Source organism: Pteropus medius, unplaced genomic scaffold, assembly GCF_902729225.1.
Source record: "Pteropus medius unplaced genomic scaffold, Ma_sr-lr_union100, whole genome shotgun sequence".
Taxonomy (NCBI): domain Eukaryota; kingdom Metazoa; phylum Chordata; class Mammalia; order Chiroptera; family Pteropodidae; genus Pteropus; species Pteropus medius.
The window spans coordinates 38,439,303-38,457,060 of record NW_024349800.1 but is presented as its reverse complement, the minus strand read 5'-3'; the positions used below and the strand labels follow the sequence as shown (position 1 = coordinate 38,457,060).

General features: G+C 44.7%; 1 protein-coding gene across 2 annotated transcripts in view; it reads right to left on the bottom strand.

The window, feature by feature from the left end:
* The window catches only part of THADA (THADA armadillo repeat containing), a 279,803-nt gene that overhangs the window by 29,020 nt on the left and 233,025 nt on the right, over nucleotides 1–17,758 (bottom strand). For both annotated transcript variants that reach the window (XM_039887287.1, XM_039887288.1), the window contains 2 exons: nucleotides 14,657–14,810; nucleotides 11,534–11,665 (listed from right to left, as the gene is read on the bottom strand). In XM_039887287.1, coding sequence (XP_039743221.1) covers nucleotides 11,534–11,665; nucleotides 14,657–14,810 — 286 coding nt within the window. The remainder of the gene's footprint in view (nucleotides 1–11,533; nucleotides 11,666–14,656; nucleotides 14,811–17,758) is intronic.

Genomic DNA, 17,758 nt, shown 5'->3' with positions numbered 1-17,758 from the left:
CCTTAAAAAGCTCATGGTGTGGGTGAGATTATAACCAGAAACGATATAAGAGCTAAACAGTGTGGGTTTGACAGAGGGAAAGAGAATACAAAGGCCTGGAAGGTTTTGTGGAGAAGGGAGGCCTGGGGCTGGGGCTGTCGAACCAGCACCATTTATGTCAGTGGACAAGGACACACTGGGCAGAAGACGGATCTGAGCAACAGCACAGAGGACGGAAAGGGTGGGGTATATGTAAAGAGATGCCCTCTGGACTCTCTCCTCCATTTCCCCCATTCTTGGGTCTCTTTTAAGTGTGGTCTCCCCAACCTCCCTATTAGAGAGATAGCTTTCTAGTAAATTCTAGCTGTGGGTAACGCAATTGCAAGGTCTGCAACCTTATCTTCTAACAGAGGTTTTTTAAAATTTTTATTTTTATTTTTATTTTTGGTGATGCGTGTGGTTCTAAGAAATACAATGGGGATAAGCAACTAAACTCATCGAGTTAATGAAAAAATTAGATTAAAATTATTATTATTTATTTTTCTTATAAAATTGGCTTTCTTATAATTCCTTCCTTATAAAATGTGAGTTGCTAAAAAACAATAATTTGGATGCAAATAAAAGGGAACTTGTTGCTTTTAGTTGAAATAACAGTGAGAAGGTAAACTCCCAACAGTTTAAGGCCAGAGGCTCTATCTTATTTATCTCTATGTCCCCAGCTGCTAGCAAGCAGCCAGAACTTTCCAGGAACTCAGTAATTAGTACCTGTGTGAAAACAAGATGGGAGACAGTGACAGGTGAAGGCCCTATTTCCCCAAATCCACTTTTCTCTCCTTACATAGAAGTAGACTTTTTAGTTGTGTATATGTCCATTTAGCTCAAAACCATATTTCTGAGCCTCCTTTGCTGAGCCATGTGACACATGACTAAGTCCTGGCTGGTGAGACACCACTGGAAGTGGTGCACATAACTTCTAGGTGGGCCTTCCTCTTCCCTCCTTCTGTTTACTGGATTGTGGATGTGGCAGTGGGAACTAAAACTGCCACCTTGGACCATAAGAAGGATGGTATCTACTGAAAATGGCAGAGTACCAAGAAAGAAGGAGTAGGACCCTGATAATTGTGGATCATCACAGTAGACCACTGAGCCTTTTATGTGAGGAGGGAGAAGTGAGCTGCTACCTTGTTCAAGCCACCTTTAATTTGGTCTCTCTGTTACAGGTGTCAAACCTCGATCCTGACTACACAGCAGCTTTTTCATGCTAGAAACCCCCCCAAAACACTTTGAAAGTCCACTTCAAAATATGCCTCAAACTAAGATCCTTGGTTGTACTCCAGTAATTGAGTACTTTATCTGGAGGTTGGTGGGGGGAGGGTGGAGAGGGAGCAAGGGAAAGCGAGAGGAAGGAAGAGTGGGTAAAGTTGCTGTCAAGGTAAAGTTGCTGTCAACTTTTGTCTCTGATTCTCACTTGATGCTTCCTGCCTTGTGAAGCATCAAGTGAGAATCAGAGTGGATAAAGTTGCTGTTAACTTTTGTCTCTGATTCTCACTCACTTGATGCTTCCTGTCTTGGCTCCTGAAGACCAGCTTCACAAGAAATCACTTTTGAAAAGCTGAGTTACTAAACTACAGTGAGGATTCCCTGCTCATTTAGACATTGGGGCGGGGGTGGGGCGGGATCTCTTACATTTGCTAAATATGATGCATCAGTAAACTGGCCAGAGCTTATCTCCTAAAAGCCTATTCTTCTCATACATTCACATCCAAATTGCTTCCATGTTCCCTTTACAAAGATCCACCCAGAAAGGCATAAAGGTTTACAACACAACAACCTGCACATTTATATGCGCACGTGCGCGCGCGCACACACACACACACACACACACACACCCACCATGAGCACAGATAAAAATTCTCCCTGTGTTGCCCTGGCACCACCAGAGCCACCTCTCGTTCTGGTCTTCTGCCTGTAAGCTCTCCTGCCCTGTGGATTCTTAGAGTGAAAAAGAGCAGCGGGAACAAGGAAGCCAGGTGATCACTGTGAGAGACTTGAGGAGAGGGAGGTTTTGTGGCAGGGTGTTGAAGAAAGAGGGGCTACTGTAGTAGGGCAGCAGCTATATTGTAACAGTCCCGGTTTGACAATCATTTGGGTGTTGGGACCAGAGGAAGAAGATCAGCCCTCCGGCAACTCTATAGGTGAATGGACTCGGGTGGGGAAAGGCAGGAGCCGGTGCTGATGGAAGGCGTGGACGGTGCTCAGGAAGGGCCAGCTGAACTCCTCGGTCATTCTAACCAGCCCAAGGCTAAATGAGGATGGGGCCTATCCGGTCATCCCTGACAGAGAGGTGACCCCAACTCTTGAAGCTGGCTTAGGTTCAAAAAAGGAAGACTGCTGGCAATAGTGAAAAGAGAAATCTTGCACCCTGACATGGCCTAGCTGAGGAAAGCGAGGGCTCCTGAGGTCGGGAAAGGAGAGCACAGGGGAGGAGAGTTGAGGCTGTGAGCAGCAGCCTGAGGATCACCGGCACTGGGTTTGCCCTATGGGCAGACAAAACCCTGCCGGCCACGTCAGCACCAGATGGCCTAAGCCCCAGACTGTGGGCTTATCATCCCACAGGGGTCAGTCACCTTGGGCCCAGGGAGCTTAGCTTTCAGGGACAGCAACAGTGGAGACAAAATGATACAAAAATGACCCTCATTTCCTCGAGAGGAGTCTGTTGTTGTCTCTCTGGGGCTTAGTCACTGGGAGGCCATGGAAACAATCCCATCACCCTAGCAACCAGGCCCAGCCTAGGACTCAGTGGCAGTGGCAACCTGCTCTAAGACAGGAGCATTAGTTTGCACCTGTTTTTGCACATCAGGGGGCTGGCTGCCAGCGACTCGCTTGCTGAGATGCAGGGGAACATCATGGGCCCAGGCTCCCTGGGACAGTAACTGATGAAAAAGGCAGTTTGGTACACGGTAATGGTCTCCACCAAGACAGCCCACCAAAGCTAGGGGAATGGAGAGGCGGCACACTGGCTCCTGCCTTGATTGGGCATCTTTGTTTTGAAGGAATAAATGAGAAAAGAGAACCAGTTCCTACACAGCAGTCTTCCTTCACCAGCCATTTCCCCTCACCTTCTCTCTGGGCAATTCCAGAGGTCGGCCTGGGAGTTAGCAGTGCCATTCCTAACTTCTTGTTTCCTCCCCTGGAACCCTACTGACAATATAGATGAACACCCAGACAGCCCTGAGAGAGAGGCCCAGCAGGGAGCAAGGGCTGACTGCAGGGTGTGGTTCTGTTGCTGGGAGATGCCTGGTTTCATAGAACACTCTGTTCTTCCCGTCCCTGTGACGCTGGAGTTCCTACCAGCCCTCTCTTCAAGGAAGGCTTGCATTTCCTCTGCCCTTACCCCACAGCACCCATCTCACCGTGCCCTGATGGGTTCTCTCCAACTCCGGAGTCCGGATTATTCTTAGTGGACACCCCTATATTTCTGTCACTTCCTTTCTGTAAATCAAGGCTTGGGGAGCAGTAGAGAGAAGTGCTGTTCTGTGTCTCAAGTAAGTACATCTGAGTTTAAGACCTCATTTCCCACTAATCATGTGACACTGGGGAAATCGTGGGCTTCAGAGGTTCTAAAACTCTTGAGTCGTGTGAGTCCCTTCCGCTACGAAGGAGGACTGGAAAATAGGGACACAATCAGCCTTGATGCAGGACCTCCTGCATCCCTGGCTGCAACTGCCCTGGCCACCACAACTTCTATTTCCTTCCCCAGGACAAGCTCTGTTTATTTCGGATTCCAAACCCATTTTCTTGGGTTAGGATTCCAGTGTCTTTCTTTCAAATACGACAGTGAGGTTAGAAGACATTCAACATCCCCTTTCTATTAGCTCCTGGGTTCCAAACCTAGAGGCTAGGTTTGGCTTCCTTTTCCCGGCATAGAAGAGGTGCTGTAAGTGTAAGGTCTTTGTCACCATAGAAACTGAGCTCCAACTTTGGCTTGACACTTCCACAGGACCTTGGGTACATTAATTCAACTCTCTGAATTCCAGGTTACTCATATTTAAAATGGAGAAAATAGTAAAATATCTTATAGAGTAGCTGTGAGGATTTGAAGAGGTAAAATGCAGCAGGAGCACCCCGAGGGTAACGTTGTCCTCCTCACCTCCACCCCACCACTGGCCTACTCAGAGCGGGGAAGAGGCTGCCAGACGGGTCCCAGGAGGAAGGGGTCCCAAGAGGAAGGGGCCCCGTCCTCAGAGCTGATGCCACCAACCTCTGCCTTCCAAGACGGATTCACTCAGCACCAGCCCCAGACCCCTGACTACGGCCTAATGATTAACTGAGAGGTTGTCCCTGTGCTGGGTCCTGGGCCCCGGCGGAGGAAATTCTTGTCTAAGAAATTGCATCCAGCACAGGACAGGAAGGAATGATGAGGGAAAGGTGGGATTAGTGTGGGATCTGCCACAGTGGCCTAGCCTTAGTAGATGCTTTATCAGCTCCTCGTTGAGTTAAAGTCTCTGGGAAGAAGTGGGACCTAAGGTGGCTGATTTAATCTGCCAGAACAAGGGTCTACCACCTTAGCGCAATTTCACAATTGAATACAAACAGCTCCGCCTCCTTAGGTTGATTCTAAAAACACTAATCTCTTTACTGTATTTACTGTGACTGATAGGTTACTCCATTCCTTCAGTTAATTGATTATCCAACAGTGATTTTTGTTGAGCATCTGTTATGTGCCAGGTTCTGAGAATATAGTAACAAGCAAAATGGACAAAAATCCTAAGCTCTTAGAACTTTTGCTCTGGTGGAGGGAGACAAACAACAAGGCAGACAAACAGTAAAATGATAAGACAGTGAAAGACCTATGCAGAGAATTAAACCTGGAAGTGAAGTAATAACGAATGACTGAGTGGCTACTATAAATTGGGTCGTCAAGGCAGGTTCTCTGTGGAGATGACATTGAAGCCAAGATTGAAGTGACAAGTAGATGGAGCAGCTAGTGCAAAGGCCCTGTGGCTGCAGTGAGCTTCGCAAGTGGAGAACCCCAAAGAAGGCTGGAGTGGCTAGAGAAGAGAAGGAGGTGGAGAAGGCATAGCAGGTGATGAGGCTGGAGACAGAAGCCAGGTGAGGCAGGGCAGGGGCTTTGTATGTTACTTCAGGAGTTGGGTTTTATTCTAAGAAAGAAAAGAAGACAAAGGAGAGTTCTGAGCAGGAGGGCAACATCATCTGACCTGCTCCCTGTGAAGAGCCCTTTCATAGCCGTGTGGACATTGGGTTGCAGGAAGACAATGGCAGAGGCAGGAAGACCAGGCTGGAGGGTTTTGCAGATGTCCAGGTGAGAGATGACGGTGTCTTAGACTAGCACACGAAACAAGCCTGGTAGACAGGCAATTTGTAAGTATTTGTTCAATGAATAAATGAATATGCTTGATGTCACCACATTTTGCCTCATACTTAGATAGTAAAAGCTATGGACCGTCTATGTAGATATGGGAGGAGGAGTGAAAAAACAATATAGAATTTTAAAATAGGCACAAAGAAAAGAGAGAGACAAATAGTTGAGCTTGTCCCGAGAGGAATTTACGTCGGACTGGGAGACAGATATGAGTGTACATTCTAGTGTAGTTCTTCACTTTTTTGGGTCACCCTTCTCCAGAAAAAGATATTTGGTACATGCATATAATATTACACTCACCGAGCTTAAAGGCCCTCTAAAATTGAGTCTGGGGCTAGGCCCTGGCACCACAGAACAGAAAAGACACTTTGGAGACAGTGTATCAGAGTAGCTTAGGAAAGAACCTATTAGAAGGCAGAGGGAAGAGAGAGGCCGCACTCAGAGAGCGCTTTTTCCAGGACCTGACCTCACAAACTTGCAGGAATTAAAAAAAGCTCAGGGCCCCCACAGTGAGCATGTGGCTGGGTGGGCAGGAGGACTTGGTAGAGAGCACTAGAGGTTCCAGGGGTGGGACCATCTGTGACTTCGCATGAAGACCCACAGGCCTGGGGCTTTGCTGACTCAGTCACTGTGGGGCCACTGTGTAATGTCACAGTGACCCGGCCTCCCTGCCTGCTTGCTCAAGGGTTGGAGCATGTGACATGTGTTCATATTCTCATGCTGGCTCTTGGGGTCTGTGTGGATGACGATGGTGCACGTGTGTATGTGTGTGAGTGGGGAGGGGTGTGGAGGGAAGAAATACAGTTTTGGGGAAATTGAGCAGGCGTTGGGGCTTTTCTTCTTCACTCTGCCCTGGGCTATATGACTGTTTCAACTCAGCCCCACAATGCAGCTCGCCTCCTGCCCCACTCTCTAGCTTCTGAGTCTGTTTTTCTACATCCTGCTCTTGTTTCCACTCTTCCACTGCCCTGCTAAGCTCCACTGTTATTCCAGAGTCTCCACGTGCCAAGCACAGAGGCTCTCGTGGTGTCTCCTGTTAACCCAGAGCCATGGCCCCTGCAGCCCCAGGCTGGCTCCCTGGCCCTGCAGCCTTGAGACGCAGACCTGAGAGATAAGACTAAGGAAGGGACAAATACTACAGGGCTCGCAACAGCCTGCAAGACCCACAGAGTGAGTCACTCAGAGTTTGCAAAACCATTGCTCCTCAAGCTGGTTCTAGCAGGTAGGGTCAGCCAGCTTTGGGAGTCTTTCTTGTTTCAAAGGGCACCCTAACCTCTTTAGAGAACTTGGGACTGACTGAGACAATTACTGTTAGGTGGCCTACAATGGTGGGAGGTCAGTCTATCAACACGAATTGACCACATACTGTGTACCTAACAGAAGGCCCAAGGGCTAGTTGGGAAAATGAAACCAAATAAAGCACATGATAGAGGAAATAATACAAAAGTAGAAAATCAAGGGCTATTTGGGGTGATATAATAACCAAATGCCACAGGGATTCAGAGGGAAGGGAGATCCCGGAGGAGTGGGCGTTGTAGAGAAGGTGAGATTTCACGTGTCACCACTACACATTTATAGTTGGCAGAATCAGCAGAAGTTTTACACGATTTTTGTGGGTAAGAGGCCTGTTTAAACGGGAGGGATCAGAGCTACTCGGAGCCAGTACTCCAAGGAAAAGAACCACCAGTCGTGCACACGCGCGTGGGTTCAGCTCTTGCTTCTCTTCTTCCCTGTGTTTGTCTCTTTCTTAAAACTTTTTTCTTACAGTTTTTTCATAAGAAAATTTCTACCTTATATGTCAATTATATCTCAATTTAAAAAAATAAAGAGAGTTTCTACCAAGAAGTCCTCCTTCTTGAACGTAAACTGACAATGGGTTTGAGATTTGGAGCCCCTTGAAATTCTTTGTTAACAGGCTTTCCTTTCTTATCCTGAATCAGTAAAGCTGACTGTTGGTTATCAGAAATTTTTTTCTGAATCTCACAAATGGAACTGAGGAAAGGGAGGAGGCCATCTCAATTAGGCCTCCTTGGCAGAAACTGAAGAAAGAGGGAGAGACCACATGCTGGGAAGGGCAGGGAGCCTGAGGAGGCAGTTCAGAAAGCCAGTCCCCTGCCTACCCTTCCCTGTCTCTGCCAGTTCAGAGCCTCCCACCTCTGCCAGGTGAATACGTACACGTGTGTGTGTGTGTGTGTGTGTGTGGTATTTCTCCTGGGTGCCGACAGATCTAGCCATCCCTGAGGGACCTCTCAGGTCTGTGCCATCTGCCCTCTTGTCCTGAGTCCTCCAGTTTGACTTTGCAACATAGTAAGTTACACCCATCAGAGACCCCACATGGGAGACAAAGGGCTCTACAAAAAGGAAAGGCTCAAATACCCCTGCTGGAAAGGCCATGGAATAAACCCCCAATTGTTTAATTCTGGCCATCCTCAAGCTCTGTAGGTGGCGTGTGAGTGTGTGTGCGTTTCAAGGTTTTTTTTTTTTCCAACCTCTCTTCCTCCAAAAGCAGCCTGTTAACGTTTGTACCTTCACAGGTTCCTCCCCTGCTGCTTTCATCCAGAACTCTGCCTAACTTGAGAATCACTCAAGTTTAGTGATTTAAATTTAAATATTGTTCAGGTTGTTTTTCCTCATATGGAAGCCCTTGTTCAAATGAAATCTGATGTGAAATCCTGATATAGTATATAAGACAGACACGCATGAGCTGCTCAGGTGGAAAAAGAGGAGCCCAGGAGGGGCGGGAACCACGGAGCTGACGGCCTTGGTTTCCTGTTCTTGAAATCAGAGCTCTTTCCAGAGCATTTCAAGGCTTGATGTAAGGTCAGAACAGCGAAAGGAGAAAGAGGGGCTTCCCCTGCAGTACTGCCCAACACGTTCTTATCTAGCTGCAAATTTCAAGCCCCTATTCTTAAGTTCCAGAAATGCCATTTCCTCTTTCCTCTTGGTGTGCCCTATGACGGGCATAGAGGAGCGGGGCGGTACGGGGTGGAGAGGGTCTCACTGCTGGGGCTCTCTTAAGTCCATCTTCCAAAGCTGATGGAGCCTCAGGGGTTGCTCAGAGTTGCTCTTAAGCTGTGAGTTTCACCTTCCTGGTGACCACGTGGGGTGAAGGACTAGCAGGAGGACAGCAGGAGAAATCAGCAGGCAAAAAAGGTAAACAACGAACCCATCCTCACAAGGCTATCTAACCATGGAGTTACTTTCTCCGGGCTTTCCAGAACCATTAGCTTACTCTGCAAACCGACACCTGGAGCCAGCTGTGTGCAAGGCGACATGCTAGGGCGATGAAGTCTGAATGACTCTTTTAATGCTTGCCTCTTCTTCAACAGTTTCTAGCCAGTGCCCACTGGGACCAAGAGCTGGCCCTGTTAAAGAGTGCTGGGCTCCCAGGATAATGGTGCTGTGTGCTGGCGAGAGCAGAACAGAGCGGGATAGTTCACTCTGTTCCTACAGAAGATGAAGGTCCCCCTTTGCCCTCTCAATTTCCATTGCCAATCTCTCCAAGGCCTAAGGAATACTCTGTCCCAGATCATAGTGACTTGTGGCCTCTGTCTTTCTCGATTCTGGGTAGTTTCACTTCCTGGAACCCCAGAGCCCAACTGCTACATCAGTGCCAGAGGCACAGCTAGGTTATTTCCCGTGGATCCCTTACAGGTTTGCAACCCTGAAGGCATCTCTGCTTCCCCTTCTCTCCCACCTCCCACAAGCACCAGCTCGCAAATCCTGTTGGGTCTACCCGCCATGCACTCTGACAAAAGTGAAAAATTGGGGATGATCCTCAGCGCTGTTACTTTTCAGTCTAAAGTAGACGTATGTATATTCTTTGCCTAAGAAAATCAAGCCATAATATGGAAGTTCTGTCTAAGCACTGCCATCACGCAGTACAGAGAACTCCAGGGAAGTGCTGAGTGAGTGTCCCCACAGTGCTGTTATGTTGCTGAGATCTTTGAACTTGAAGAATCCAGCTTGAGTTTGATTTTTTCTGGATGCATAAATTTACTCCAAATAAAGGGGAGGTGGACAATGTTTTCATATAATTTAGGGGAAAATAATAGGAGTTACCCTGGGGTCTGAATTGTTGATAAACCAGTCAGATATCTATCAATATATACAGTGTTGGTCTTTTCTAATTGTGGAACTGGATGAAAAAAAACACCATTTTGTTTTGGAATAATTTCATGCATACAGAAAAGATACAACTATAGCAACTCCTATCTGTGTTCCCTATTTATATGCACGTACAGATTTATTTTTTCCGAACCATTTGAGAGTATGTTGCAGGCATTGTGCCTCTTTACCCTTTAATGTTTTAGTTGTGGATTTCCCAAGAACAATAACATTCTCTGACAAAACCACAATACAGTCATCAAATTCAGGAAATTTAACACTGATTTTAACCTACAGATAATATTTCAATGTTGTCAGTTATTCTCATGTGGTTTTTCACCCCTCCAGCACAGGATCTGGTCCAGGGTAAAATCCAATCCTACGTTTAGTTGTTATAGAATTCTTGTCTTTTTCATACCTGAAATCCGTTTTTATAGATGAAGATGAGGAATACAATGATAGACAAGTAGCCTTTTACATTTATTATTCCCTCAGAGGCTTTCACATGTGGAATTTTACATGCAAAGGGCATTCAATATATAATTATTGATTACTATTGCTTGAGAAAAAATTCAAACTAGGAGAGATAATATGGTAATATAGTTTTGTTAGAAATGAATTTGGAAGAATTATAAAAGAGATAAAAGTAGTAGGGCAAAGACCTACTACAGATTAGGAAGGAAGAGGTTCACCTAGGAATTCCACCATGAAATGATCTTTCCCAGCTTTGGTGGAGAGAGTCCTAGAAAAAATCTAGCAAGTGTTATATTCCACCAAATATCTACTGAGCACTCACTGGGTGCTTTGTGTGTCCTTCTAAGGAAAATGCACAATTGCAAAGAAGAAAAGCAACGAATCACTTATGATAGAATTTTAGATATCCAGGAGCTATGACAGGTTGGGACGAGAGGGGCGGGGGGAGGTGAAGGCTGCTTGTACATCACTTGCAGCACAAATCTGAATATTTTCCCACAGAGGGACAAAGCTGATTATGGCTAAACCTGCTCCACAGTAGTAACACTGACAGGTTATTAAAAAAACTAGCTTCTTCTACATATGCAGAGAAAAGTTACCAGACCATTGCAACAGAGGTTTGAGGTCTGGGGAAGTTCACACATTCCAAGGGGAGCTTCCAGAGACCAAAGCCCTAGCCACGGGGATGAGGGACCCTGAATTGGTTAGAAACACCATGTGGCTATTTCTCTTCCCATTCTGCTAACCACTAAGGCAAACTTCTTTGCTTGGCCTGTGACCCCTTGTCTCAAAATGGTGTTCTTGTTTCTCTTTGAGATGGCTGACCCAGAGATCGTTCCTGACACCCAATCCCAAGTAGACAGAAACCCAGCTCATCATAGCAGTCACCCTCCCAGATGGCCATTTGTCCAGAGGTATTACCTTGCTTCTGTACCATCCGTCCCTTCCATCCACCAGCCCATTTTCCACCTGCAGCTGGCAGTTCCTTTTTGCTTCCATAGCATTTGCCCTCACGTACAGAAAACAAGAGCCCAGGGCTGTACCAACTCATATTATGAGCTGCGTGGCTATGAGCTCGGAACTACCCACCTAGGCTGCTCCCCTCCTGCCTCCTGGGTTAACATTGCCACCAAACGAGGAGCCAAGGCACAAAGGGGAAAAACCTGACTTACATTCATCTGTTTCTGTCACGTGTAAAAACTCATGGAGGAACTATGACCACAGATGGATCGATGATTCCCAGGTTATGCAACCACACAGATAATCAGGACTTGGCCTTATTTAAAAAAGGATGACAATGTGACTAATAGAAGGTATTGTTTATTAGATTTCTATCTTTGAAAACAATTTTTCTCTATGATAGCCTAGAGCAGGGGTCAGCGACCTTATGGCTAGTGGATTAAATCTGGGCACCCACTTGTTTATATATTGTTTATGGCTGCTTTCCCACTAAAATGGCAAAGTCGAGACAGAGACCAGATGGCCAACAAAACCTAAATATAAATTCTCTGGCTGGCCCTTTATAGAAAAAGTGTGCCAACCCCCTGTTCAAGAGCAATGAGGCACTGCAGAAGCATAAGAACGAGGTACCTGTTGAGTGGCAGGTGTTTTCTTGTGATATGGCAGTCATTACGGTTTCCGTGGCTGTGTCTCTGATGGCTTGCTCCTCACTCTGCAGGAGGGTGAAGACACACCTCCAGAGAGCAAGTGTATCTTGTAGTCCTACGAAGACCAAAGGGAATTCAAATTACCTAGGATGCAATTGATAGGCAGATACAAATACAGCTTCAGATCCATGGTGGAGGAGAACAGTATTTCACGAGCAGCAGCCATTCCTCTTTTCTGAGTATTACAAGAAAGGAAGATCGGAGAGTCAGATAAACAGTGGAAGAGAAAGGGCCCTAAGGGGGAAGTTTTGGAAATGTCTTTTTTCTTTTTTAGGGGTGAAGGCTTCTGGAGGCAACCAGCCCCAGGCAAGGTCTCCCAGAAGGGACATTTGGCTGACGAAGGCCCTGGGCCTCGCTGTCCACAATGACTCATGATTCTCAGGAATGAAATGTTAAATGAAATGTTATACATCAAGAGTGCTTTGGGGAAACTAGCCCAGTGCTGGTATGAGTGACTATTTGACCTTATAAATTCTGAAAGCAAAGTTTCAATCAAGATTATGCTTCGGGGGTAAGAATCGAAAAAGGGCAAGAAATTATGATAAAGGCACCAGCCTATGCCACGTCTATGTGGGGCCCACTACTTGACCACTATTATCCCTGGCAGGGACTCTATCTAGTCCCTGTGCTGGGTGTTGCTATGGATGATGGAAGAGGAAAAGCCAGTATCTGTCCCTGAGCACCTAAAAGGAACATCAAGTTAAGAATACAACGCAGTGAGAAGTCAAAGATGGAAATGTGTGGTCGTGACTCACCACAGGGAAAGAGCACAGTAGACTGTTGTAACCAAGGCAGACTTTATGAGGGAGGTGAGAGGTGGGCTGGGCCTCACAGAAAGGATACCGCCTGATGCACAGGTGGGTGGGCCCAGGCTTGTGGAGGGTCACAGTGGAAGGCCACGGAAGCCCCACCACTCATCATCAACACTAGGCTTCACTGAGGAACCAACTTTGTCCTAAGAGCTCTCCTTAGCCTATCCTCTCTCTCATGTGTCCAAAGAGAACCTGATAGATATCAGAGTCGTCAACACTTCAGTCATACCAAGAAAAGCAATGGCTCCCTCTGGGGTTTTAGTATCTTTTTTCTGTCATAAATTGGGCTTTAAATTTCACTCAGTCTTTCAGATTCTATCCATTCTAGTGTTCTCTAGGGTTTAATACTTTACTTTCTTAAAATTTTCCTCTTTAGCATGGTCATTTATGCTTTTCAGATCCTCAATCTTCCCTCTCTAGTTTATTTCAATATTTCTTTTTCCTTAAATGACTTTATTCTGTCCTTGACTTATTATCCCCATGCACTTTTATGCCCTTTATCTCTCAGTTCTGCACCCATTTTTCATTTTCTTGTAGGCCATCAGCCACCACTGACCTTCCTTATTGCCTTATTGCAATGCTATCACCAGCTCTAGAAATTAATTATGAACCAATGGCTTTTGTTCAGGCCTCGATTTCACTCAGGCATTCCAAGTTATTCTACACACGTTTTGCCTGATAGGAGCTAGCTAGAGTCAGAGTAGCCAAAGTCACCCCAAAAATGTGCTGCAAAACATTACCCTTGCTGGAAAAGTTTCATCAAAGTTTATAAACCGTTGCTTTTATTCTTCTGGGTCCAATGATTAAATCACAATCATAGAAGATCCCCTTTCAGTCCCTCTTTCGGTATAAGAAAAATGCCTGGAAGTCACTTAGAATAAAGCAGTGAAAGGGCATCAAAGACAATTTCGTTTCCCAGAGAGATCTAGGGATAGGAGACACATCACTGGTCTGAACAACAGCGCCTGAAATTTGAATCGTGCCATCTAAGAAAGCAATTTTCTCCTTTATTTTGTAAATCTTTTTTCCACTACTATATTGAAAGCTGCTTTCAATGTAGTCTGTTCTCCAGGGCTGGGCACAGAAGAGGTAAACAGAACCAGAACTCCAGTAGCAGGTAGGAGAGAATCAGAGCACAGTCATAGGGGGGAGACGGCAGGAGAGGACAGGGTGGGGACTGCGGCATGGCTTTAGGTCCTGGGTTTCCTTTTATTAAATACTATGCTTAAAACCAAATAAAACAAACACAATTTATAAATATTTTTAAAAATTCAAACGAATAAAAAAATGCTACGCTTTTTCAATTCCTTATGATTTCCTAAAGCTTGATTTTTCTCAAACACCAATGACATGATGATCTTTCCTAATTATTACTTTTAAGGGACGGGGAATGGCAGTGACGAAAGAGACAGGAAGGTGAAGAACATGGTTCAAAACCAGCTAAGCTCCGTACATCCATGTGATTTCAAAATTTCTCTACCTTTATGTCCCAGAGATGCTTCAAACTTAAAACTAAGTTCACTGAAAGGTACGAGCAGTTTTTCCAGTCCCTTAAGCCAGAAGCTGGGATGCTATGCTTCAGTCTTTCTTTTACATTAAACTCAACACAAAGTCCTGTTGATTCAACTTCCTAAATGCCTTTCAAGCTTATCCTTTCTTTATCCTCAAAGCCACAGCTTCACACGGACACATTCATTTCTCACCAAGATTACTGCAACAGGATTCCTGGAAGAGGTGACAGTTAGGCTGAGTCTTGAAAGACAAACAGAAGTTAGCCAAGTAGCAGTTTGTTTATAGAACTGGTCCCTGCTTATGGCGCATAGTGCCCATGTTGGGGACTGGTGGCCGATGAGGAAGGATGGGTAGGCAGGGCACAGGACAGGAAGAGCCTTATAAGCCATGTTAAAGGATGTTTAGATTTTATCCTGAAGGCAAGGGGAACCTACTCGAAGGCTCTAAGCAGTGGAGTGAAATGATTAGATCTATATTTTAGAAAGACCACAAAGGCTTTTTGGAAGCATAAGGAAAATGGCTTGGGGGATAAGATAGAAATGAAAGAGGCCACTTAAGAGGCTGTTGAAAAATGATTAGAGTAGGAACTAAGCGGGTGGGAATATATTTGAAAAATGTAAGGATATAATGCATACCGTCATTTTTCATCTCTCCTTTTTAAATCCTTTAGTGTATTTGTGCAAAGGACATCGCCCCACCCCAGCCCCGCTCACTGCACTTACCAAGAATGGGATGGGGGTTGGTGAGGAAAAATGGTGCAGTGCTGGTGAGGACTTCAGCAGCGGCCAGCCTGGACTCTGTGGGAAGGTGATCTCCACAGGCTGAGACGACCAACTGAACCCACTGCTTCAGTTTAGGGGCTACTGAGTCCCTGGTCTGAAAGCACAAAATGTACAGCAGTTCAAAAAATGCCTTCGTGGGCTGACATGAAATTAGGGACAACCTACATACACTAAACTGGGTCTGCAAATTAGCTCTTTGCACAGTGGGAAGAAAGACTTTTTAGCTGTTTTTATTTTTCCAATAAAGGAGAAATAAACAAGGCTGGGAACAAAATCAGACTTGTCTTTCAGTAATAAGAAGTCCCTATAACTAGGGAGCAAGTTCCTTGAGTCTTTTCTCATGCAAAGCAGGTTATTAGAACATTGGTGCATTTGATAGCTTTAATAGACAGAACTTTTGGGGAAAGACTGTGGCAGCAAACAATACCTGTTGTCCCTAGTAACCAGATACTCTATCTTTAAAAACAGAATCTTGGATTTTTGGCTGGGTATGTGGGCACCTAGCTAAAGACTACATTTCCCAGACTCCCTTGAATTTGGGAGTAACATGTGATTAAGTTCTGATTAATTCAATGTCATTGGAAATGGTACGGGTGCACTTTCAGGTCATACCTTAGGAAATAGATTGTGACCGTCACTTTCTGGGTTGAGGACAGCAGAACTACAAGGAGAAGGGCCTGGGGACGCAACACCTTCAAATCCAGTCTATCTGCTTTGAACTGCCTCTACCTGGTTTAAACCACTGTACTGATGAATTTCTGTTACAACATTTAAGGCAGCATCTTAACATTATTGTTTAAATGAAGTTCTATTTTTTTTTAATTTTAATTTTGATATTTTTTGTCATTGAATTTTTTTAATTAAGTTTATTGGGGTAACATTGGTTAATACAATTATATGATTTTCAGATGCACATTATAATTTCGCATCTGTATATTTTATTGTGTTTACCACCCAAAGTCCTTCAGCTACCATATATTTGATCCCCTTTACCCACTTCACCCTCCTCCTACCCCCCTATATTTGATCCCCTTTACCCCGTCTACCTCCCTCCTTCTCCCCCAACCCCTACCCTCTGGTAACTACTAGTCCATTGTCCATGTCCATGAGTCTCTGTTTGTTTGTCCTGTTCATTTGTTGCTTTTCGGTTCCTATTGTTGTTGTTGTTGTTGTTGTTGTTGTAGTAACAGCTTTACTGAGATATAATTCACATACCATATAATTTACGTGTTTAAAGCACATATACGTTTCAGTGGTTTTTAGCATATTTACACGTATGTGTAACCATCATCATAATCAATTTTAGAACATTTTCATCACCAAAAAGAGAAACATTTCATTCTCCAGTTATCATTCCCCATCCTGTCATCTGTCCCCTTTCCTAGCCCTAAACCAGTAATCTACAGTCTCTATGGATTTGCCATTTCTGGATATTTCATATGAATGTAATCATCTAATATGTGGTCTTTTGTGACTGACTGCTTTCACTTAGCATGTAATTTTTAAGGTTCATCCATGCTATAGGATGTATCAAGACTTCATTACTTTTTATGGCTGAATATTCTATTGAATAGATATACCATTATTTGTTTACCCATTTATCAGTTGATGGACATTTGGGTTGTTTCTATTTTTTAAACCTTGGTTTTTTACTTTTTCTAGAAAAGGAATTATTGTTCTAAATGTACTTTACTTCTCCTATCAACGAAGCCTCTTTAAATGTTCAAAATGAGACTCCTGGCTCCTCTGATTATGATCTTCTGTGATATTAAACTAATGAGCATCATAGACCTTGAAGAAGACTGACTCTCAATGTACAAAAAACCCAGGTCTTCTTGGGAACTTCTTTTATGTGTTTCTCTACAGTTTTGCTCTCCCTGGAAAATTTTTCTTTTCCTGGAAAATTCCCAATTTTCATCAAATATCGCTTTATTCAGGTACCTAGATGTACTATTAATATGCACATGACAACTGGATAAAAATGGCTTTACATGAGAACAATGTCTTTTGGTGACTTTGGGCTGCCCTGGGACTACTTTCTTACTTGTTTTTTTCCCCTCTGTGCTGTAATTTTTTTTTTTTTTCATGTAATCTTTTCTCCCTTTCCTACAAACCCTTCCCCCTAAACAAAACTACAACAGACTGTTTTTGGCTTTTCGTAGCTCCTAGTGACCACCTGGCTTTGGTCCCTGCCTTTGAACGAGAGACCCAAGGAAACTAGGTATCTGTTTAATTCTCACCCTCTGGTTTTCTCTCTGCCCAGCCCCTGAACTCTCTCACCCTGTGCTCTCTGAATTTAACAATCTCCTCTGTGAAGTCTTCCTCAGCTCCCCAAACACTCCTCCCTTCCTCCTCTGGGTTCCCGCAGCCTTTCCCAACTAGACCTTTAGCATTACGATCAAACATTCCTTTTTTCTCTCATTAGACTGTCCCGCCAGTTTCTATTCATCTTCGTATCTTCAGAAACTCTCGGTGCTGCTTTATTGTAAGTAATCAGAATCTGCAATGTTATGCCACCACTATCACTGTGTGCTGTTGTGTAACAAAGATCTTCAGGTAGTTTTACTATAGTATTGACTGCTTTCTACTTATAATAATTTTGTGGTGGTGACATCTTCCTCGTATGCCCCTAAGTATGCGTGTATTTGTCTTAAGGCTTCTTCCCAAGATGATCTTTTGATTACTTTAGTTCCACCTCACCCACAAAGGGCATGTGAGACAGGTGGGGCACATCTGGGCCTCCATGCAGAGCCATCTGGACCACGTTCTGGGAGAATATTCAAGCTTTAGCAACATGTTTTCATACTTAGTTGACTAGGATGCAATCCTAGTGATCTGCGGTCAGTCCCTGGAATTGACTTGTTCACTCCCTCTTTAAATAAAGAGCCTAGCTAGAAAAAGAAGAAGAAACAAGGTCTGGGCATGTGTGTGTGTGTGCGCGCGCGTGCACATGCACTGGTGCGAAGTTGTATTAACTCTTATGGACTCTAATCAAATGCGCCCAGAACAAGAGAAAAGAAATGTCAAAGGTGGTACTCAGAA